The sequence below is a fragment of the Hipposideros armiger genome, unplaced genomic scaffold (assembly GCF_001890085.2).
Source record: "Hipposideros armiger isolate ML-2016 unplaced genomic scaffold, ASM189008v1 scaffold_59, whole genome shotgun sequence".
Lineage (NCBI taxonomy): Eukaryota > Metazoa > Chordata > Mammalia > Chiroptera > Hipposideridae > Hipposideros > Hipposideros armiger.
Genome location: NW_017731409.1, coordinates 4,478,895 through 4,502,956, shown reverse-complemented (window position 1 = coordinate 4,502,956; position 24,062 = coordinate 4,478,895). Strand labels below are relative to the sequence as shown.

At 52.5% G+C, this 24,062-nt stretch overlaps 1 protein-coding gene across 1 annotated transcript in view; it reads right to left on the bottom strand.

Moving 5' to 3' along the window:
- Positions 1-24,062, bottom strand: part of SPTB (spectrin beta, erythrocytic) — a 117,477-nt gene that overhangs the window by 15,785 nt on the left and 77,630 nt on the right. Inside the window, exons 10-27 of the mRNA XM_019641279.1 lie at positions 21,948-22,085; positions 17,110-17,866; positions 16,490-16,692; positions 16,289-16,379; positions 14,737-14,883; positions 13,246-13,509; positions 12,660-12,866; positions 12,116-12,205; positions 9,119-9,397; positions 8,402-8,532; positions 7,254-7,458; positions 6,617-6,991; positions 4,881-5,125; positions 3,631-3,769; positions 3,148-3,232; positions 2,113-2,309; positions 1,768-1,817; positions 1,176-1,254 (exon numbers count right to left, since the gene is read on the bottom strand). Of these exons, the coding sequence (XP_019496824.1) occupies positions 1,176-1,254; positions 1,768-1,817; positions 2,113-2,309; positions 3,148-3,232; positions 3,631-3,769; positions 4,881-5,125; positions 6,617-6,991; positions 7,254-7,458; positions 8,402-8,532; positions 9,119-9,397; positions 12,116-12,205; positions 12,660-12,866; positions 13,246-13,509; positions 14,737-14,883; positions 16,289-16,379; positions 16,490-16,692; positions 17,110-17,866; positions 21,948-22,085 (3,682 nt within the window). The remainder of the gene's footprint in view (positions 1-1,175; positions 1,255-1,767; positions 1,818-2,112; positions 2,310-3,147; positions 3,233-3,630; positions 3,770-4,880; positions 5,126-6,616; positions 6,992-7,253; positions 7,459-8,401; positions 8,533-9,118; positions 9,398-12,115; positions 12,206-12,659; positions 12,867-13,245; positions 13,510-14,736; positions 14,884-16,288; positions 16,380-16,489; positions 16,693-17,109; positions 17,867-21,947; positions 22,086-24,062) is intronic.

Below are 24,062 nucleotides of genomic sequence, written 5' to 3'. Positions count from 1 at the left end.
GAGAGAGAGACTGAGACTCACAGAAGAAGTGTAGGAAGGGCTGAAGTATGGACCTGATAGGGATTCTGTACAGGAAATGCTCACTGTATGTGCATTTTTTCTGGGGTGGTTGGTGTACCAGAAATTCTAACCTAGAATATCAATTTCCCTAAACCCCCAAAGGTTCAGGCAAGCTCACCTGGGCACCTGGAGAGGTGGAATAATTGCAGTGGTGAAGCCATGCAAGGCACATGCCGAATTTCTGCTTTCTTCTCAGTAGGCCACTCCCCAGGGCATTTCCCCCAAACCTGGGTTACAGCCTCCCAGGCCCCCTGCACAGACCCCCCTGAGTCCCTTTAGCTAAGGGACCTCTTCCAGGCAAGGTCCTAAAGCCATACGGCCAGGCCACTGGCAGCTGGTCAGTTTTAGCCCCCTCCCAACCCCTCCTCAGCCACACACCCTCCTTTTCTACAAGGTGGGGGACTGGGCCTGTCACCTAAAGCCCCGAGGCTCTCCTGCACGGCTGCAGGGCTCCTTCAAGCCTGTTCTTGCCTCAGAAGCACTTCCACATCCAAACTCGCTGACCCATCGGCATCAGGCCGGGAAGGTGCAAAGGGGAGGGGACTCTGCTTAAGAGGCAGCAATCAGCCAGAGGGGTGGGCGTCCCAAAGACCTGTGGCTGTGGTAGGCAAGACTGGGCAGAGTGTGTGTGTGTGAGTGTGTGTGTGTGAGTGTGTGTGTGTGTGTGTGTGCGTGCGTGTGTGTGCGTGCGTGCGTGCGTTTGTGTGTGTGTGTGTGTGTGTGTAGGGGATACTGTTAAGGATGGAGTGAGAGGGGAAAATGGGGAAAAAGACGGTGTATAAAAATGAATAATCTCTGTATAAACTGTTTCTCTGATGTGTAGATGGTGATGTACTTATACAAGAAAATTTATTAGACTAGATCAAACCAAACTAATAGAGTAATGTCAATGGGCTGGTATGTCAGTTTCTTCTGGGTTGAAGGGAGGAGGGGAGTTAGTCTAGGAATTAAGAAAACCTAAGTGAAAACTGCAGACTGATCTGAAGTTGGGGGTCTCGGGGGGTGGGGCGGCGTGTGCCTGTCCTCGCCTTCCGCCCCTACCGAGCCTAGTAGGGATGAGCTGGTTCTGGCAGCAACGACTCCCAGGAACTAGACAAGTGGGACAGGAAACTGACCGGGGACGTTCTCTCGGTGGCTGCTCGGTGGGGAGCTCGGGGACCCTCCCCTGCTGTCTCGCCTTCCTCCTCTTGAGGCCTACGGAAGACACAGCCCCTCTTTAGAAACAAGCACTCCTCTGAGGCTAGTGCCTACCCCAAGGCCTGGCTCTCCCATCCCCGTCCAGGGAGCACAGGCCAAGTATCTTCCCGTCCAGGTCTTGCTGCAGCCCAGCAGGCACTTAGCAAGGCGCTGCTTAATATGCCTTCACTTTCCAGTGAAGGCAGATGCTTCAGAAACAGACACAGTGCCACACAGAATGGCCGCTGGGGCATGCGGTCAGGTGGCTCCCAGAATAGGGGAGGTGACTCTGCAGCAGCCGCTGCTCTCTGCCGGGTTCTACCTGACCGTGATTTGGGATTAACACAAGCTCCTCTCGGCCTGCAAGCTCCAGACACTCCAAATTGCTCCAACCCGTGGCCATGATGTGAGAGGTCACATGGTTACAATATCAGGGGCTGTTTCTGATAAAAAGTATCCTCCCTCCTCCCCACTCATCCCCCTTGGCTGAGTGCTCCAGCTCAGCCCACCGCCGGCCCTCCCCACACTTACCCAGTCTCCTCCTCAGGTCTGTCTGGGGTTTGGCGTTCTTTTAGCTCAAGCTAGGGGCAGGAAAAGGCGAAGGGGGTCAGAGCAGCCATGGAGGTGCGCTTGCTCTCAGATACCTTTCTCTAAAGGTGGCGCCCTGTACCCAACATACCCTGGTGTGTGTTCCTTTTGGAATTATCCTTTTTTGTCTCCTGGTTCAAAAGTCAGTACTTTCTACCACCCGAACTTCCTCCCCACTCTCCCCCCTTGCCAAGCCTCTCATAGGTCCCTAATAACTGGCTAAGAGTTCCTGACTTGAGGTACCCCCCTCCCAAGGCGTGGCCGCCCACCGCCCCGCCTTCTGCTCACCGTGGTGGGTTTCTCCAGTGCAGCAAAGCGCTCCGCCCAGGTGGCTGTGGATTTCTCAAAAGCCTCATGCCTCTTGATGAGCTTCTCCACACTGTCCACCGTGTGTCCAAAGTCCCGGCTGGCCAGGTAGGGCTCCTGGGCGATCAGCCACGCTTCAGCCACGGAGGCATCTCGAGAGAACTGGCATACTTCCAGCACTGCCATGGAGAACAAGAGACAGGCCCCCCCACAAGGCCGAGGGGTCTGTCAGCACCCAGGGGTCCGCTCCTGCTGGGACCTCAGGGCCGCTCAGCCCACCGACAGGGGGCAGGTGGACAGGGAGGGGGCCCGCCCAGGTGTCACTGAACTGTGTGGACACTGCTCGTCGGTGGCCTGCTGCCCGAGGCCACTCCTTCCCCACACTGGGCCCCTACGTCATCTCCATCGATACTGGTATTTTAAGAAAACGTTAATTAGAAGAAACTCCATTTTAAAAACAACAGGTAGTTCAGACGTCTCCTTTTGAGGAGCTGTCTTCTGCCCTGAACACTCTCTTCCCAGCCTTTGGCTATCTCACAGAATTGTGCACAAGCAGCCATGGGACCAGTCCAGGTCTTCTCAGCTGGTAGCGCCCACCGAGTAGTGGGATTGCTCCACCTCCCTAATCACCCGCTGAGGAGGACAGAGCTCATTCTGTGCCAGACATGCCTCAGATCAAACATCTGGGATGCACTCCAGCCTTACCCTGACCGCTGCCCAGGCCGCACTCCATAGGGACCCCAGCCTGGCACGAGGTGGGGGGGCAGAGGGCCAGAGGACAGCAGAGAGTGGGGTACTGGCTGGTTAGAGGGGGGCTTCCAGCAGCATGTCCATGTAGGTCTTCTGTGGGGACCCCTGAGGCCTTTGGCCCTGGAGCCGTGAGGGTGCTTCTCTAGGCAGTGGTGGAAATGGATCGCTGTGTGACATCAGCTGTGTGACATCAGCCCTCCCTGCCCCCACACCAGCAGGGGCCTGGCCCTGGCCCTCCAGGTTCCCTGGCTCCCAGGCTGCACTCACACATGCGGAGCTGCTCCCAGCGGGCCTCCCACTTCTCGTTCATCTCCTTCTTCCTGGATATCACCTGCCGCAGTTTCTCACTGATCTGCAGGGAGGAAAAGAGAACAGCTCAGGCTTTGGTAACCCTCCCCGCTGTGTGAGGCAGCGTGCAAAGAGGTCCTGCAAAGAATGCTGAGCTTGGTCCCACGGACCTGGCTTCAAGTTTTTGCCCTACCACTTTCCAGCTGTGCAGCCTTGGCTAAGGTACTTAACCTCTCTGAGGCACATGTGCCTCACCTAGGAGTTGGGTGTCACCAACCGCACAGTGTACACACACATTCCTACTGAGCAGCCAGCCCCTTGGTGGGGCTTTAATCACCAATGCTCCAAGGCGGCAAGAAAGGTGAGCCTCCTGGGAAAATCCCTCCTGGGGAGCTGCCTGGCCCTGCAAGAGTGTGGACAAGGACAGGGAGAAGGCTGTTTCTGTCCCGCTGTCCGTCTCACCTCCTCAGAGGCCTGGTGCTCTCGCTGCATCAGGGACTGGCCGAGCTCCAGGCAGGCGTTGTAGTTTTTGCTCCGGGTTTCGATCTCTGCCCTGATGCCCTGATGATATTTCATGAGCAGTTCCACCGAGGAGACGTCTCTGGGGGGCAGAAGGACAGGGGTGGGGGAGGGCGTGTAGAGAGGAAGGGAACGCTTGGTGACTGGCTTGTCTGATGCCGAGTCCCGATCAGAGGCAGAGCTCTCCACCTGCCTGGGAGTCTGAGTCCACTCTTTCCTCTGCCAGCCTGGCTCCAGCAGGGACACTGGTGTCCTAGTATCTTCCATTGGTCAGTGGGGCATGGGTGGGGGTGCAGGGACTCCTCCCCCCTAAAGAAGCCTGGGAATGTATTTGGCAATAAAAAGGAATGAAGTACTGATACATGCTATAATACGAATGAATCTTGAAAACAGGCTAAGTGAAGAAGCCAGTCAAGAAAGACCCCATATATAATTTTATTCATATGAAAAGTCTAGAGAGACAGAAAAGAGGTTAGTGTCTGCCAGGGGCTGGGGAAAGGGAGGAATGGGGAGCCATGACTGCTAAGAGGTACAGGGTTTCTTTTCAGGGTGATGGAAATCTTCTAAGCTTGTATTGTGATGGTTGTACAATGGTGAATACAAGAAAAACCATTGAACGGTATACTGTAAAAATGGAATGATCTGGTATGTGAGTTATATCTCAATAAAGATAAATATAAAAGCTTGAACGTCAAAACAAGTACCCTAGGGGCAGAGGGACAGAGATGGGCCAGCAATAATTGCTAACGTGACACAAAGTGTGTAGAAAGCCCTGATCCCGGCCAGCTGAGGCTCTCACGGCCCATGTGCCTGCCCCCACCCCCGTGGGTCACAAGCTCCTTCCTGAACTTTAGGGGAGTGGGCCCACCCCCGCCATCCCAGCGCTGGGGGAAGAGTAAAAAGTGAACCACATAATTTCACTGACAACCATGGTCACTGCCTCACTGTAGAACCTCACTGACAGGTGTCTTTCTTGCCACACACAGGATGCTCTTTACTCTGAAATGGTCGGTCCTTCCAGCAGAAGCCGAACCACTCAGTTTCTCCCTGGACCCAGCGCTCAGGTGCCCCCCCAGGGACTCTGTGCATTCACAGTCTCTCCGGGGAGGAGCCCCAGTGCAACGCCCTTGTCTGTCAGCTTCTGGGACTAAATGGCCAAGAAGTGGGGCTGCCTCGAGGACGCCACTCCTCACCTGGGCTTCTCCTGGGTCTCAATCTGCCGGATGATGCTCTCCATCCAGGAGAGGAGGTCTCGGACCATGCTGAAGAAGCGGAATTTGTCTGCCGTGTCCACTAGCTGGGTGCGGCGCCCAGCGCAGGCATCGAGCAGCGCCTGCCACGCGACAGACACCTCCTGCTCCTTATTCTGGATGGCATCTGCCCTCTCCCCAACATATGCCATCTGCAGGCGGGTGGCCACATCCTGGAACTGCTGCACCTGTGATCAGGCAAAACTGGATGTTGTTCCCTAGACAGATGCCTCTGGGGCCTAGGACAGGCGAGGGCATCTGCCTCCTCCTGGCCTTCCCCCCCAGCGCATGGCTGGAAGGCAGCTCCTGCTGGGTGCTGGAGGAGACGCCTTCTTGCTTTGGCACGCCTGCTGACCCAAGGTGCCCCACTCCCTTGGGCTTAGATCCTCATCAAAAGGCAGTAAGAAGGATTCTATGCCCTTTGATGATCTCAGAAGTACAATAGTAAGAGTAACTATGTACCAGGCACTCTTCTAAACACTTTATATTCATTATTCTCTTCATCTTTACAACAACCCCATAAAAAAGGCACTATTATGATCCTTGTTTTGGAGATGAAGAGACTGAGGCACAGGGGGCTAAGTGATAGGCCTGAGGCCACTCAGACCAGTGGCGGGGGCAGCTGGGATTGGACGGGTGCTCCTGAGTCCCTGTTCTTAACCACCCTGCATGCTGCCTCTTCAAGGAAGGGACTGCACCAGACCCGTGTTTGAGGCCGGCCCCAGGGCAATGAAGCCTCATCTTTGAGACCTCAGTGGGACTGTACCTGCCTCAGGGGCTCCAGTGTCCCCAAGGCACAAGAGCCACATGCCAGGCCCCACCTCCAGTTGGAGGACAAATCCCTAGGATGTCCTCTTCTGGGTAAATAAGGGGCCCTGAACCTCGCTTGGCTGGTGCAAGACTTGCACAACCAGCCCATCTCTCCTGCTCCACGGGAAGCCGGGCAAGCCACCGGCAGCTGGGGACCCTCACCCCCTCCCTCTCTATCACACTGAACTCGGGAACCCTATGGATCTGTGGAGGTGCGTCAGGGGGCACCCCAGTGGTGGGAGGGGGGATCTAAGCAGATCTTGGGGCCCTCCAGCTCCCATGTGGAAAGGCTGAGTAGCCCCATGGGTGAGGACCCAGGATCTATGGCCAGACTGCCAGGATCTGCACCCTGGCTCCACGCTTATCTGCTTGTTCCTGGGCACCTTACTTACCCTCTGTATGCCTAGTTTTCCTCATCTATGAAATGAAGACGACATTAGTACCCTCCTCAGAGGGTGGCTCTGAGGGTTCGGTGACTGCATACATTGTTTAGAACAGTACAGGTGCTAGAAAAGTGTTACTTTACCTATGTGTTTGCTAGTAACATTGTAATACTTTGTATAACCAGAGAAATTACATTTTAAGGTATATTATGCCTTGGGTTTTTGTGACAAATCTGTTTAAAGAACTAGAAGCTAAAGATGTCTGAAAGTCACTGCTCCCTGCCTTCCTGTTCTGAGTTCTTGCCTCTCTGAGGAGGTGAAATCTCCTGGTGTCTGTTCTCAAGGTTTCCTGTGTAGGAACCAGGAGAAAACCTGACACTTAGGAGCTCCCTGGGGCGAGGAGGCGGGGTGGGGGGTTTGTGGGGAAGATGTGGAAGGCAGGTAGGTCCCTGGAGCCTGTGGGAGGACAGAAAGGGACAGAGGCACCTGCACGCCCAGCTGGTGGAGCTCCCTTTCGAAGGCCGTGTGCACCCGGTGGAAGGACTCGGCGGTGCTGGCATCCAGCCCCACATCCTCAGGCAGCTCGCGGTGCTTCTCCTCGATGAGGCCCAGGATCTCCACGCCCGTGTAGAAGTAGCGGTGCAGGTCGTAGGAGGCGGCCAGCAGCTGCATGCGTGTGTCGATGAGCTCCAGCAGGTCTGCCCACATCTCGTTCAGCCCGTCTTTCCACTCGGCGATGGTGGCTGCCTCTCCATGGCCCGCGTCAATCAGCTGCTCGATGATGGCATTCACGCTGTCCACCCGCTCTTGCCCAATCGCTCCGGTCTCCCGGGCAAAGTCCCGGAACTTGTCCCGGAGCAGCTGGACAGAGGGCAGAGAGAAAGTTGGTTACTGGGGGGTCAGGGGTGGGTGGCGTCATCACACTAGCGGCCGTCTTCCCCAGGAGACAGCTCCCACCCCCTGAAGCCGTGCTCTCACACCTTCTCCCGGGCGGCCTGAGCGCCCGCCGCTGCACCTGTACAGCACTTTGCAACTGGCAGGGGTGCATGTGTGTCTAGAATGGCAGTTCCTGCCTGCGTCTACTGCATTAGAGAAAGACAAAGAAAGCGGTCGCTGGACTCACAGTAACGTGGTCAAAGTCTTGCCCCATTTCTGGGGACGAGGCCACCAGTTCCTTTTCTGCAATCCACTGCTCCAAGTCATCAGCCTCCCTCTTCAGCTGGAACAGGTGGTACATGTTCTCCAGCTTCCGCTTGCGTTCTTCCGCCATGTCCTTGAGCCCCGCATACTGCTTGTCCACTTGCCCCTGAAGTCTGATGATCTGTTCCCTGGAATTCAAAACAAGACAGTGCTCAGAGACAGTGATTGAGAACCCAGATCAGGGGAGCTCACCTACTCCTCCCAGCCCTGCGACAGGGGCAGGTGAGGGAAGGACGGCTTAGGAGAAGTGGCAGTGACTTCCGGGGAAGGGTTAGGGAGAGAAAGAACCATCCCTTAGACCACGATGCTTCAGGGGATGATAGAAAGGTGACCCCCTTGCTTCCTGCCACTACCCCTTACTCTGGGAGGCCCAGAGAGCAAATGCATCCTTCACAGGAGGCTGATGGGGCAGGCTGTCTGTGGGGCTCCGGTAGCAGCAGGCCCTGCTTAGCTCTTCAGGGAGAGACGGGCAGTACCAGGGGCTCCATCCTTGGGGCTCCTTGGGGAATGCTGGGGTGGCTGTTGAGGACCCATAGCTGTGGATGCCCTAAAGGCAGCTGAGGACAGGGCCATGACTGGGGGCAGCCTGAGGTGTCTGGCCCAGTGGGTTCCCATTTAAATGCAGAACCCACACAACTGGCCAGTTGAGATGGTTTTCTACTTTCACTCATATGTAATGGTTTTGTTGAGATACTGTGAGATCCTAAAGTACTTTTGGTACCATAAACAGACAAAAAACAAAAAAACAAAGTTAGTCTTCAGTGTCTCTTAGCATAATCTAATTCTTCAAAAGATTTGGAGCTCTAGGTTCACCCAGAAGGTAGTTTTGCTATTCCATTTCCTGATCTTTTTGCAAACCAGACCTTATTCAGCCCTGTTTGAAGCGACACAAAACCAAGGCATGAAATGGTATTGGGCCAATTAGCAGTGTCGGAAAGCAGTTTTCTCGAAGCCACAGTTTTGGGGAACACTGTTCCTGTTTTCCCACTTGGCCCTGCAGGGATCCTGGTCGGTGGGGCCCCTGGCCTGACTCCCCTGACCTGGCCAAGCTGCCCCAGCTGGTGCACGCACCCTTCGGGGTGGCCTGCAGACAGCAGGCTCTGTGCCCGGCCGGCCAGTTGCTTGATGTTCTTCCCATACTCCTCCACGGCACGCTGCTGCCGCAAATGCCGCTTCAGCATCACGATGGCACTCTCTTCATCCTAGGAAGCAAGGGACCATCAGCCTGAGCTTGGCGAGCTTGGCCTGGCCCAGGTGACAGCCCAGCTCCCACGGTGCCCGAGATGGAGGAGAGAAAGGCTTGTGGGACACCCACAAGGGAACCGTGCACGATCCCTCCCGCCACTCTTGTTCCCAGCAATGCCTACATCCTACCTTCCTCTCAACTCCCCCAATTTTTATCTGATATCTACCCTTCCAGGCCCAGCTCCAACCTTCTGTCCTGTGAAAACTTCCTGTATCACTTCAGCTTTTAGAGACTGCCCCCCTGCCTGACCTCTCACCTCCTCCCACAACAGTTCTTTAGCACAGGATCCATGGCACGAAAAAGGTGAAGAGCCCTTGGGTTGGAGCAAATCTAAGTTGGCAGATAGGGTGCCCGGCTGTAGTATGGTGTGATAGGGGTCTCCTCCAGAGGTGGGGCGTCCTGAGAAGGAGGGCTCCTCGTACACCCGCCCCCTGCCCTCACTCCTCACACACCTGGCTTACCAGGTTCCCCGCTGCCTGCCTGCCCCCCAGCTCTTCCCCTTAGCCTTGGCACCCAGCCTGGCATGCCTGGCCCGAGCCAACCTTGGGGGTCTCATCTGAGATGACGTAGAGCTCCTGCTCGCTGATCCAAGCTTCGGCGTCCCCCGCATCCAGGTAGTACTGCTGTGCCTCGCTGGCGTCCCGTAGGCGCTGCAGCCGTCCAGCCGCTGCCTCCCTCAGCGTGTCCCACGAACGCTGCAGGTGGCCCAGGCGCTCCTCGATGTCCTGGCAGTCGATCTCTGCCTCTGCCACCAGCTGCTGCCCTCTCTGCAGCACATCCTCGACCCTCGGGGCGTGGCCCAGAATCTCGTTCTGCAGCGTCTGTGGCCAGAGGGAAAGGGCTCAGGGGAGGGGCCTTCCCCACTGCGCAGGTGAGGCGGGGCCTGCAGCCGGCTACCCAGATAACACCCTGGCACCTCTTGCCCCCCCCCTGCTCAGGGAAGCCGAGGCATGGCAGGTGATGGCCACAGAAACTGCCTATGACCATGTGCCAGGCACTTCACAACATGCCGCTTTCACTCTCCCGTAGTCTTCTGAGAGACATGAAGAAACCGGCACAGAGCACGTAAGGACCTCGTGGGCAGTGAGTGGCAGAGCCGGGATTTGAACTCGGCTCTCCCTGATCCCAGAGCCTGTGCTCTCGACTGCTCTCTATTCTCCCTATGTTTCAGTAGAGCCTGACTTCTGAGCTGTACATGAGAGAGGAAAGGAAAACAAATTTTAAATGGCCTTCCGATATTTTATTTTAGCAGCTTTTGCTCCTATAAAGTAAGAGTCAGCAGCTGCCTCTTGAACAGAGTTTAGGGTTTTGTTCTATTTTTACCCGTTTCTATTTCTCAGATCTTTTGTGAGCTTCATATTATTTCTTGTCTGGTCACCAAAATGGGATTTTCCTCCCACTCTGGTGATTGGGTCACCTTTTTCTCCAGGGGGCCATGACCTATGTGTCACTCATTGTTTGGGTCCTAAAGGCCAGAGCCTGGTTGCTTCTTGCATGTGGGCTCTTGGCTCCTTACACCTCATCTGCTTCCTTTCTACAACTTCCCAGGGCCTTTAACACCATCTGAAGGGTGGAGGCCAAAGCAGTACACAGGGCAGTACAGTGGCCATCAGCATTTTAAATATATAGAACTAGCAACATTCACATGTCATCTAACTCACTGAAATTCATTTTCAGACTTTATGCTAGGAATCTCGATGCTGGCCATTTCCCGTAGTCTGGGCAATTGTATTCAAACCACCCATGGTGTCAGCACCATTTGCCTCTATTTTTCCTGAGATCTTATAACCTCTGCAAGCGATCCTAAAAGATCTCTCTCTTTTTTAAGCAATTGCTTTCTAGGCTCCTGTGCAGTATGCTGACTTTTGATGTCTTCTTCCTTGAGTTCATTCATTCAACACATATTTGTTAACTTATTTCCCATGTAGCAGACTCTGTTCTGGGGACAATGTGGAAATGAGATAAACAAAGCCCCTGCCCTCATAAAGTTTACACTCTAGTAGAGGAAACAGATGGTAAGTATGGAAATACAGGAATAAATGTAGATAATGGGTGCTATGAGAAAGATATAACAATGAGATGAAGAATGTCTGCCGAGGTCTGGTGGTGGCTACTTTAGCCGGCGGGTGTCAGGAAGGGCCTTTCTGAGTATATGACATTTGAGGGAGACATGAATGACGAGAGGGAGGCAACCACACAAAGATCGCTGGCAAGAGGGAACAGAAAGTGCCAAGTCCCTGGGAAAAGCACTCCTGGGCTGTCGGAAGGCCAGAGAGAGGACCAGAGAAGCCAGAATACCGTGAAGGAGGGAGAAAGTGATAAAAGATGAGATTTAGAGGTAGACAGGGGCCAGATCAGGCAGAACATCTTTTGGCAATAACACTTTCTGAGGCTAGATAGAGTCAAAAGTCTTTAATGGAAGGGCGGAAGTTGGCCCATTTTACAGCTGAGGAAACTGAGGCTCCAAGAATACTATCTTCTACCAGCCTCCTTCCTTGCACTGGAGGTTGTAGTGTTACCTTCACCTCCTCCCTACCACCTTCTAGCCCAGGTCCCTTTGTGTGGCTACTGGAGCCTTTGTGACTAGATCGTGTCAACTAGAAGCGAAGGGTCTGAGGGAGCTTTTAAGGAATCTCTTTGAATATAATTCAGGCCCTTGCACAGTTGCCAGGCTATGTAAGCAGATGTCGGCTGCTGTTATTTTGGGGAAAGAAGTACTGTTCGCCATGACTTTCCTTCCCCAAGGAGCTGCAATACCGACTGGCACTCTGGGATCCCCCTGCTCCCTCTGGGGTGAGTCCCCAGACTCTCCTTGTGTGTGGCTGCAGCTTCCCTGACTTTCTAACCCAGAGAGCAGACAGGTAGGAAGAGGGACTCTCTGCCCCCGGCTGGACACAGAGGCACCAGGACCCCATGCAGCTGGCCTTGGAGGGTGTAAGATAACCCTGATACAAGAGGAAATTGTGGCCTCTGCTCACTTCCAGGATTCCGAGCAGGGCCACAGAAATTCCCAACCAGGTCTAAGAGAGAACAGAAATGAATGCTTGCTCCAATGGCTCAGAGTCCAAGTTCGGTGGTTTCCTAATGGGGTTTGAGCCCCACAAGTATCCTCACATGTCCAGAAAAATGGGGCCACTTACCCTGAGGATACCCAACAGGCCATGCTCAGCCTCGGAGGAAGGGCAAGGCAGTGACAGGAGCTATGGGCCTTCTGTCGGGGGGCCACAGAGTACAGAAGCTGTAAAGCGCGTTAAACCCCAGGGCACGGCATTTGGGTCCTGCACTCACCTGTGCCCTGATGGGTCTGATGGCCCCACGTCCCAAAGCATCTAAACAAGCCCCCTCCCCGCCCCCTCTGTGGTCCTCCCAGAATTCTCTCTGCCATCACCAAAGCTGTTGTGGAGTGTGGGGACCCCATAGCTACCAACAAGAACAATAATCTGCTGGAGCTGGCCTTCTGGAGGTCAGGGCTGGGCCTCATTCCCTGGGGTGGGGCGGGGGGGGGGCTGCTGGGACTGACAAGGTAAGGCAGTACTCACCTGGTTCTTCTTTATGAACAGCTGCACAGTTTGCAGATTGGTGCCATAGTCGCCCAACTGGGCCAGCGGCAACCTCTCTTCCACCCAGAGCTGCAGGGACCAGAAGGCAGGGGACAGCTGATGACGCATGGCTACCCTTTCCTGAGCATGAGCCAGACAGAGCTCTGCCCGCCATGTCTCCCTTGTTCTTCCCAGCATCCCACATCAGGGTTTCACACTCCCATACCCCCATTTTACAGATGGGGACATTTCAGTATTTTGAATGGACGTTCCAAATAACTTGCTCCTGGTCATACAGTGGGGAAGGTAATGTAGCTAGATCTGGAACCCATGTCTGTCTGGCCCCCAAATCCACGAGTGAGCTACCATTCAAAAACCACTGGCTTTATTTTTATATTTAATGTAATCATCACAACAACCCTGTGAGATAAAGGGGTAAAATGACCAGACATCTGCTGCTAAGAATTGCCCTGGGCGGCAGCCAGTTATCCTGATGGCAGCTGCTGGCTCAGCCACTGGGGTTCGGGGACTTGGGCCCACGCACCGTCTCATCCTCTAAGTCCCGACTGATCTGCAGCTTGGCTCTGGAGGATTCCAGCTGCTTCTTCCTCCTCCCCAGGGGCTCCAGGAGGTCCAGGAACCGCTTCTGGATGCTCAAGTCTATGTCTTCTTCTTCCTCTCCCAGAGAGGGCATCTGGGCAAACAGCTCCCCCAGATCCTTCTTCCGCACATTCACTTGGTCCTCCACACGCTGGGACACAAGGGGGCTGTGTCAGCACCAACCCTGGTTCCTGGGCAGCCCCTCCCCGCTCCCTATCATCTGTATCCCACCCATCCTGAAAGGCTCAGTTTGAGCTCAGCCTCCTCCAGGAAGTCTCCCTGGATGCCCCACTCATCTTTCCCGAGTGACTGTCCTTTACTTCTCAGGCATGCTTTTATTAACCCATTTGGATCCCTGTCTTCCCCACTGCAAAGGGGTAGGAGATGGGTTATGAACCAGGAGACATTTTTGCACGATAAAGGCAAGCCCAGCTAAGAGGAACAGAAGAAGTACTTGCTTTCAGGTTTCAGATTTGTTCCCCAAGGTCCCCTCTATTTCCACACTTTCAGTGTATCACCCGCTCACGTGCCTTTAGCTTAGCCAACATCCGGTTGACACTGGTCAGGTCCTTGCCCGGGTCGTCCGACCGCAGGTAGTCCTCCATGACACTGATCCACTTGTTGAGGTCGTCGTGGGTCTGTGAGCGCAGGTCAGAGCTTCTGGCAGCTGAGAGCTTTTGGGTCTTCTCCTGTGTGATAGCCTGAAGCTCATCCCAGAGCTGGTGCAAGGCTTCCAGTCTCTGGGACACCAGGGCTGTAAACTGGGGCTTCTCTTCCATCAGCTGCTTTCCTTCCTGTGTGGGGGAGAGGAGAGCTCACCATCCAGCCTTGGGGCATTCCTGCTCCAGGCGATTGTAAAGGGCTAACTGAGGGGAGGTCAGTGAGGCCCAACTGAAGGACTCTGCACCCCCCCTCCCCCCTGCCGCTCGAGTTATGTGCAGTAGAAGGCGGGACAGGGAGAGCTGTGTTTGGGGAAAATGACTCAGAAGATTGCAGTACGGGGAGCTGCAGACAAGGGTCAGCTGCTACTAATTTTTGTTTTGTTTTAATGAAAGAAAAAAAAAAAAGATTCAGGATCCATCCTGGTACAAGCAGCCTGGAAACCTCTCTGTAAGTTCTACCCTCTTGATTCTCTTCTCAGAGGCTGTGTGCTAACCTTCCATGAGATCTGTTAGTGGCTGAGTTTGTCTTATCTGGTTTTCACCCACACGAATGTATCTTTTGTGGGTGGGTACAGCATGATACAACTTGAGCCTAAGAATATATACTGCTCATAATAGCCAGTATTCAGTGAGTGCCTAATAACCGCCAAGTATTATTCTAAGTGTTTTAATGTTCACAACTCCCTCGGGCAGGTCATGTTATTACCCTCAATTTATAGATAAAAATACACTGAGGTGCAGGGAAGGTTGAGGAGTCCCAAGGTCTGTCTCGGAGCCTGCACCCTTGCCCACTGCAGACAAGGCCGCCTGTAGCCCTGAGGCCTGCTGCTCTCTGGACGCCACTGCAGGGAGGAGCAAAGGGACCTGGTTTCCAGACCTAACTCCAGCCCCATTTTCACTTGGGTCCCTGGGCAAGCTTATTACAGAGGGGGCCCTTGTTCCCCATCCACGAGGGGTGTGCATGACCACTCCCCAGTGGTTCTGCCCATCCAAACGCTGAAGACCAACGGACCGCTCTTCTATTCTCACATGTTCCCCTGCACTGGGGCCCTGGTGAGGATAACAGAAGGCAAGCAGAGGTAACCGCTGTCCCGGCAAAGGATGCTAAAGCTCTAACTCAGGTGTTTTCAGTATCCCGGACTGTTCCCAGACTCAGGTGACCCAGAGGAGGCACCCGTTCTGCAGACGGAACCAGACTGGCTATAGCAGAAGCTCTGAAGATTTAACTATTTAGAGACTTTTTTCACTTCCAAGTTCTATGCTGTCCAGCAAGCTTCAGGACGGTGTCTGCGCCCTGGGTGAAGCCCCACTCAGGTAAGTCCATCTGCGTAGAGCACCTCTACCCCTCGCTTTACTTACGGCATCAATGCTTTCCAGCCACCCTTGGTGGGAGGCCAGTTCTGCCACAAATGCCTGGTGCTTCAGCCATAAGTTCTGAAGGTTTCGTGCTTTATCATAGGAGATGTCCTGTGATGTCAGCAGCTTGTCGTTGATCCAGAGAGTGAGCTGTGGGCAGAAAAAGAGGGTCCAAGTGTCCCTGAGTATATGCCTTTGCCAAGGGCAAAGCATGAGCACAGCAGAGCACCACTCTCTAACTCTGGATCCGCAACTCCTAGCACAAGTAACTGAACCTGCATTATCGCGGGGCTCAAATACGGACACTGGTATGTGTTCCCCACCAGCGTGTGCGCAGTGTGACACACCAGGGATATTATCCTTCTCTCCATCTTTCCTGACAGGGCCGAGCCTATTGCAGGAACTCAATCAGTGTTTACTGGATGGATAAATCCACCCTTTAGCAGTAGGGTGAGAAATCATTAATAAACACAGAGAAAATGTTACGTGAGGAAGGAGCCAAGGGCGGATCCTGTGATGAATAATGAGGGAAGAACTGTGATGAGCAGCCAGTTTCCAAGACGTCCTGGTACCATACCGAGCCTGGTTTGTGCCATGGGCAGGTAGATGAAAAGAAAATCTTTTGGGCTGAGAGGAAAGGGATATGAAGATGAGAGCAAGAAATAAGTCTGGGAAAGCCTCAGTCCAATGGAAGTACTGTTTGTGGAGGGACCCGGGAATGCAGGTTAAAGACCTTCTTGTACAGCTCATTCTGGGCTGAGCCAGGACTGTTGGGGTCAGCAGTTCTCCAACTGGGAGGCTTGTTAAAATGTTGCTCTCGGGGTGGTCAGTTGGCTCAGTTGGTTAGAGTGCGGTGCTTGCAGCACCAAGGTTGCCAGTTTGATTCCCACATGGGCCAGTGAGCTGCGCCCCCACAACTAGATTGAAAACAATGACTTGACTTGGAGCCAATGGGTCCTGGAAAAACACACTGTGCCCCAATAAAGTTTAAAAAAACCAAAAATTTATCTTAAAAAAAAAAAAGCTGCTCTCTCTCTCTCTCACCCCTTAAATTTCAGATTCATCTGGGCTTGAGTGGTGCCTAGGAGTCTGCTTTTAACTAGGGTCAAGACTGGCTCCATAATTTGCAGGGCCCAGTGCAAAATGAAAATGTTTAGAATTCTTAAGAATTTCAAGATGGCAACAGCAGAACATTAAACCAAGTGTGGAACCCTTCTAAGCAGGGGGCCCTGTTTGAATGCACGGGTAGGTAGCACGTCCTTGAAGCAGACTCTGACCAGAGCCCTAGATGACTCTAATATAGATAGTCCTCTGGCCACTCATTGAGAAGACCTGTTTTAGGCTAGACAAAAGACATCTTTATAGATTTGGAAAAAAAAAATTGTGGAACCAAAGATTCTAGAGGATGACCTAAGCTGTCAAGTGCCCAGAGTTCCCCCTCATGGAATCCTAGGCTCCCAAGTTAGAAAGGATCCCTGTGGACTTCCTATCTCTGGGAAACTTTGCTCCCAGAAAGGCATCTCTTGCAAACTGGCCTGACTTTCTGGAGCCTTACCTCCTGGCAGTTCTGGAGAAAGTTCTGGAGCTCCAGGTTGTCTCTCAGAAGAGCTGAGGCCTCCTGCACCTTCTCGTTGTTCTTCCTGTGCCTAGAAGGGAAGCCAGAAGCCACAGTCACAACAGTGCTGAGCCTGGGGTCCCCGTACAGCACCACCAGCCCCACCTGCTTCTGGCCCGTGACCCTGGGGGCAGAGAGTACCTGTCCTCAATCAGCTGCACCTTCTCCTTGATCTTCTCTGAGTAGAGGTTTCCTTCAGCTACCAGCTTATTTCCAGAGTCCACAGGACTCAAAACTTTATCCCGGTTGTTCTCCATAGACACCAAGAAATCCTCGAACTTCCGGATCCCAGCCTCTGCAGCTTCTAGGGAATCTGAGGGCTCCAAGTGAGCTAGAGTATATTCCTGGTGAAGCAAGTTTCCGAACAAGGCATGAAGACAAGCTGAGGAGGCGGTGAGAGCACCTGCCAAGCAGGAACCCTATGTGCAGCCATACAGGTTACAGCATGAATGGCGCCCCCTGGGGTTGTGCAGGGAAGAGGCTCCCTAGGCCTTGGCTCCCAATCACCACCCAGGGGGTAACCACCCAGGGAAAAACTCACTTCTCTAGCCTCTGACCCAAGAATAAGGCATAGTTTGGGACGCAGGGCTAGAAAAGGCCCATGATAAGGAACAAAGAGGACGGTCACCCTAATTAATGGCTGGAGAGAGTCCAAGAAAAGCAAAATTTCGTGCCTGAGCCCTGTAGCACATTCTTAGACTCACCAGTGTTGTTGTCCTGAGACACGCCCCTGCCCCCCATCCCTCAATGCCTCTCCCTACCTGGTTGCTGAGGATGGCTTCGGCCTGTTTGGCATCTTTCTGGAACTCCTGGAAGCCAAGGCACTGGGCAAGGGAGCGGCCGCGGCTCTCCCACATCCTGTGCAGGGCGTCCCAGCCAGTCTCCAGGTCCCCTAGCCTCTGGGCCAGCAGCAGGTACTCCGGGTCTGTCTGGCCATGGGTCACCATCTCCCCGGATGCCTTGACGTGCTCGTAGCTCCCTTGGTGCCCGTCAATCTCATCCTTGATGGCCGCATGCTGCTGTAGGAGCTGCTCGGCCTCCGGGAGGGACTCGGGAGTGTCCTCAGAGGCCACGGCCTTCTGGGTCATGGACAGCCAGGCCTGGAAGTCATCCAGTTTCTGCAGGAAGGCCTGAAGCTGGCTGGCTTCACTCAGCAAGGCCTCCTGGCCCTGCAGGGCACGCTGCAGGCCCTGCCACAGCTCCTCCACATACGCCTGCCGCTGGCCAATGTCCTCCTTCAGTCCAGGGTGTGATTTCATCAGCCGCTGCGACTCACGCTCCAGGGCACCCACACGGGCCTCGATGGCAGCCACATCGCGCTCCAGCCCAGACAACTTCCGCTGGATGGCAATGATGCCTGTTAGGTCCCGGCTTAGGTCCTTGGTCGACTCTACCACCTTTGTCTTGTCCATGATCCACTTGCTGGTCTCCTCACAGTCCACGCAGTAGTTGTGCACCCGGAGGGCCGAGTCCACTGCCTCCCGCCGCTCCGACACCATGGTCTGGAATGCCTGCCACCTGCCGACAGGACATAGCCGGGGGACACAGAGATCCCTTCTTCCGTAACTCTTACCACAGGGCATCCCTTCCTAGATTTCCCACTAGAGTCTCTCCCCAGAGGCTGAAGAAAAATCATCTACCCAACAAACTGTGGTGAGTAAAATTCATTTATCCAATTTTACCAAGGACAATATAACTGCTAATTAGATCTTTCCATCATCATGAGGCAAGAAGTGATGCAATTCCAACCACAAGTAAAGAAACATGACCCTCAGTTAGGCTCTGTGTGTAGTTGAATGTAAGGCAAACATACAATCTCCACAGATTTTCTGAAATACTGAAATAATTAGAAAGCCCTCATTATCAACTTTAAGAATGCTTTAGGAGGTAGGGTCCCACCTTCCCTAGAAGAACCACACACAACCCTAAGACTATGTTCAAAGTGCCCGGGGCCTGAAAAATCACCTTGGCTCTAAAGGAAAAGAGGCCTGGTAAAGAAGAGGCAGAGGAAGAGGACAGAGAGAGGGGATAAACTGGGATTATAATTAAAATGGATAAATATAATCTTAATCTTCAAGTGCAGCGCTGCAATGAAACTAGAACATGTGCAAAGATCTGGTAGATGCCTGGGGGCCTGGGGTGGGTCTGCAGGCACCAATAAGCCTTTTTTTAAAGAGCTGCCCATTAGCCTGGGCTCAGAACACCAGGACATCTCCCTTGGACCGGTTTACCCATTCTGTATCACTGTAATATATAAGTATGAGTATGCTAAATGCACATTTGCTAATTGAACCCATCTTTCTTGAATAAGCACAAGGTACAGTAGTAGCTCCTTGAATAATGTTGTTTCATTCACTATCATTGTGTTATAAATGCTAATAACATGCTGTGGGAACGTAACTTGTTTATGTCAAGTAGCCTATGGTAAATTGGTTTTGTTATATATTGTTTTGCTGAAAGTTGTAGGACCTATCGATGACATTAAGTGAGGTCTTACTGTATAAGCCTTTTGTTAGCTTTTGGGATATTATAAAATAGCCAGACTTTGCCTTATGGAGTGTATGATTTAGAGAGAAAGTAAGACAACCTCACAACATAACTACAGGATAAAGTACTATGTACATCGCACATACCAGGCAGAGAGGACTATGGGAGCAACAGGGGTGATGGTGGCAGGTTTCATGGAGGGCATCTGAGCTATATCTCAATGAACAGGTCTATTTAAGGAGGAGATCCTTAGATTCTCACTCATCCTTGTACGTGCAGCACCTTGGGAATTGAGGTTATGGGACTACGCAGATGGACTGGGCAAATATAGTGCGTTGTGGGGATTCCGCAGGTCTGACAACAAATGCTAGTCTGGATTAAAAGACAGGTCTGCAAAGAGAAGTGGGAGACAGGCTGGGAAGGATGGGGAATACCAGGAGAGAGAAGAGTGAAAGCCCAAGGAATTTTCTGCTCCCCTCCTAGACCACGAAGTCCCTGAGCTCTGGGGAATTCTGTGCCTGGCTCACAGATGGTGTGAGGCTAGCAAGTCAGGGGAAAGGAGCTGAAGATATTCTCCGAGTTGGTATGAAATGTGAAATGATAGTGAGGTATCCCAGGGCTGTGAGATACCCTGGCCCCAACAAGAAGCCAGTGGTTAGAGTCTGGTTATGCCCCCAGGTAAGGGGTCCCATGGTGATTTTCTAGGCCTTTCCCAGTGTAGCCTTACGGCAGCCACCAAGCGAAGGCCACACAGGGGACGGGCTGGGGTTGGGTCTGGTCTGCCTCCCAAACACACTTTCCCCCTCTACTGCACCATCTCCAAGAGGAAGGAAGTTGATAAAGCTGCTCTAGTCAGCACTGGTCTGGCCGTGCTTGTTCAGGTTTGTTCCTGGACGCAAGATTATTTTTTTTAAAATGTTCGTCAACTGGGATGCATACAGTGGAAGGTAATCATGCATGCAATACGTGTTTGAATGACTTCTATATGCCAAATGTGGCAAAAGTTATTTCAGTGTTGTCCCTGTTCACTCATTTACTAAGCATTTATCATGCAACCCTCCTGTGCCTTGTACCAGGCACTGTTCTAGGGGATACAGCAATGAAAAAAGCAAAGTGCTTGCTGTAATTTAAGTGGGCAGAGACAAATAAATAACTGTATAATCCATGAAGTGGTGATAACCCTAGTGAAAAAATAAAGCAAGGCAATGGGATAGAGGCAGAGGGGCTAGGTGGGAGGGAGGTATGTGATACTTTCAATGGGGTGGTCAGCGAGGACTGTTCCAGTAAGTTGACCTCTGAGCTGAGACCTGCATAACATAAGTGAATAAGCCATACATTTGAGAAAAGACTGTTTTGAACAGAGGAAACCTCAGATAACAATGTGCTTGGTATGCAAAGCACTGTGGGCAATACATAAAGATATTGCTCTTCATTGGCTTATAGTCTAGGAGAAAAGCTCTTCAGCATAAAAGTAATTATAATAAAAGGTAGAAAGTGATTCTAAACCAGTACAAATTTCACCTGGGACACTGCGAAGGAGAGGACCCTGGACTAGCTTGCAGGACAGGCAGGAGTTGGGGTATGTAGTTTGAGGAGGATGCACTCTGGTAGAGGGAACAGCAGAAGCATGGAGGTGGGACTGTGGGTGGAGGTAAAACTTTACAGTTGTTTTAAAAAATATCTGAGGAGCTATCCCTTGGAGGAAGAATCAGAATAAGTTTTGATCTCGCTAAAGGGCAGAGTCAGAACCAATGTTATGGATTTCAAGGGGGCAAATTTCCACTCAATGTAAGATCAAACTTTCTAACCAAAAAGGTGTTGCCCCAAATGAGCTGGGCTGAATGGTGAGGGGTGAATTCCCCATCTCTGCAAGTGTTTGTTCAGGACAGTTTGTCTGGGGTACATGGCTAGACTGGATGACTTCTCAGGTACATTTCTTAGATTTAATGGAAAACTGTCTTACCATTTCATGGCTTAGGTTCTCTCACCTAAGGATGGCAAGTCCCTGGTATATTTCACTTAGGATGGTGCATGGCTTAGGGGTCTGCAAAGATCATTCTCTGACTATAGCTCATTAAGGCAACACATACATAGCTGACAAGTGTTTTTTGTCTGTCTCGCACATGCTCACACTTCTGTACACACGCACCTCCATTACCTCTAAGCCTACAGAAGAACAAAGAGACATCTTCCTCCTCTGCGTAAACCTCAGATTAAGAGGAATTCTTCTGAACTATAGTCTCCATCTTTGGATGCAGAGACAACTGGCCCCATTCTAGTGGATCCAAAGTATCCCCCCAACTTTCCCCCCGCCCCCCAGTCATTTCTGCCTACCCTTAGGCCTCCACTGGAGTCTCCACTGTGCTGATATTTTTCTCCCCTAACCCCACTCTCAGGTTGTCTCAGGCACAGCAAGGCTCAGACACTACTGTGGGGAAAGGAATGGGGCAATGGGAAAGTGGTGACCTATGGCACTGCTTGTCCCAGGGTGACAAACAGGACATGGGCCTGTGCTCTGTCCTCAGAGATCCCCGAGGACTCTGGGGGAATTACACCATGTACTGAAAGCATACCCTTTCTAATGGCTCCTCAAGGGCCTGGTTTTTGTTCTGACCACAAAGTGTGCTCAAGGCTTCCTGTTAATTGTCTTCATTCAAGCCAGCTTTGTGACCTGATGCCGCATTTTGGTACAGACATGAGCTTTCTTTTATGGACAGTACTTAAGAGCTCTCAGAAAGTAATTTTCTCTGCCTAAGAATGTCTGGGGAAATGTCGCATGAGTACCACATGGCCTGATTCTAACTACAGACACATTTAGAACAGTCCCCCCCGCCCCATCACACATGATTACACGCTCCTACCCCCAGGCACAATATTTGCAGCTCTGTGAACACATCTCTCTCCCTCCCTGGGTCAATCACCAAACAGGTTCCTTGTCCTTGCTGCTACAGCTCCAGCATTAGAAGGAGACTGTGTCTGAGAAAGACAGGAGCACTGAAGGTATAAAACTAGCAGCGCACAGTAGGCTTCCTGACTTTGCGGCCGCACCCCCAGAGGTGTGTCAGGTGCCAGGAGAAGATGCTCTCAGCCCCAAGTCCTACCCATACCTCACCTGGTGTTCAGGTGATCCTGGTACTGCTTCACTTCCCCGCTGCGTGGGTGGCCACTCTCTACCAGGCTATTGGCAGCGAGGTTCACGCCATCAATCTGAGCCATCAAAGTCTTCATCTCCTGGTCCAGGATGTCAAACCTGATGTGGACAGAGAAAACGAGGATGGGTGAGGCAGCAATCGGCACTTCATCGCCAGTGGTCACCCAGTCTCCATAATGTGTAGCTCTCACTTTCTCCTTCCACCGCCTACATATATTTGATCAGGTAAGGGAGGGAGGAAGGAGAAAGATATGCTGACACACCCTATTTGCTGGCTCATGAGTCCAATTGCATGGCTTAGCATTTCTTGGTCCAGGCTAGAACAGAGCTGGTTCCTTACTACATAGGCTACAGGCTCAACAGAGGCACAGGGGAATAAAAAAGAGATGATGGGTGGAATGGGGGAGCTGAGCGCAGGGGGGGGCGTTAATCACCAGAGACCACCTGCCATACCTCCACTGCCCCAGCCACTGGACCCTAATTCTACTGCCTTGACACCTTGACCTGAAGGATATTCCCCAGCCAGATGCTTCATCCCTGGGTAGGAGAAGGGACAGCTGCCGCGGGCAGGGCCGCCATGTGGCTATGAAAGCTCACCCTTCTGGGATAAGAGCCCAGGTCCCTCCAGCATCAGCACGAGACCACCTCAGTATGTTCCAGGGAGTGACCTCTGTTCCTCAACTCACTGGATTCTGTACTTAGGATGCTAGGATGCACACAGACTGGGGGTGCGCCTCCCATGCGTGGGTGCTTTTGGGATCAGAATACCGGAAATGAGAGCGGCCTTGCTGACTGGTGGTTTACAGACTGACCTCTGTGGCCATTCTGGGTTCTGTGGCTTAGGGACTGCCACAGAAAGCTAGAGCTGGTAGGGTCCCGGCCTCTCACTTCCCCGTTAATCAGATCAGCTCTATATTCCTCTGTGTTATATGTCCGTATACTATTTATTTGAACAAAGGCTGCTGTAGCTGAAAAGCAATTGAATAATGGGACAAGACAAGCCCCTTTGTTTATTTTGAGGAAGGCTGCAGGGGTGAAGTACTCANACAAATACTCCCCTCGGCTAGAATAGCCTCCCTTGACCTCTCCTTCACTGCACCCCTTCCCCTAACTCCTATTCATCCTTAGGAGTCAGTGTAAATGTTACTTTCAGGAAAGGTTTTCCTGACCCCTCGCCTGGGTTAGGTCTCTCCTTGTGTGCCCTGAACCTTGCACTTACATTCCTCATTGATCTCTCTCTTCACATTTGTTCTAGTTGCGAGTCTCTCTCTCCTGCAAGACTGCAGGCTCCTTGAGCCCAGGGAACTTTGCCTTGTTCACCTCTTTATCCCCAAGGCTTGGAGTCTGGCACCCAGTAAGTGCTCCATAGCTGTACTGTGGCTGAATTTATAGACATTTATTCAGCTCCTAACTGGTGGCAGGCCTGTGCTAGCCTGGTGACACATAAGGTAAAACAAATGACCTGCCTTCAAGGAGCTCCTGGTAGGGAGAGAAGAAGGATGAAAACAGAACAATGAGACTACATGGAATGTGTGACCCACATGGGGCGAGGGATAATGAAGGCTTGGACTGGGGGCTATCCGTGGCATTACACTATCTTTCTCGTGCCCAGAATGGCAAGCAGAGGTTCTCCATCTTCAGACCTGGGAAGCGGACACGATGCCTTCCACACCCTCAATCAGCATCAGCCAAACCAAGCTCTGGCCCATGCTGTACAAATTCAAGTGGGGTACCCTGCAGCACCTCTGTAAAACAGAGGCTGGCCAGTTAGGGCTGGGAAGCTTGAACAAGATGCTGGAGGAGGACAGAAGGTTGGGATAGCAGAGAGAATGGGGAGGGGTGAAAGAGACAGGAGAGTGGCAGAAAGAAACAAAGGGAGAGAAGAGAGGAGGACTGAGCCCTAATTCTGTTTGCTTTAATGAGCATCTGGCTTCTGGGGACTTCTAGTGAAGATTCCAGGCAGGACCTGACCTGGCAGTGTGGTTGAGGCTGGGCCTGGGGCCACAGAGGATCCCTGAGGATTGGTCACAGCCAGGGCAGTCTCAGAGCAGCCCAGCCAAGAGGGAATGGCGGTGA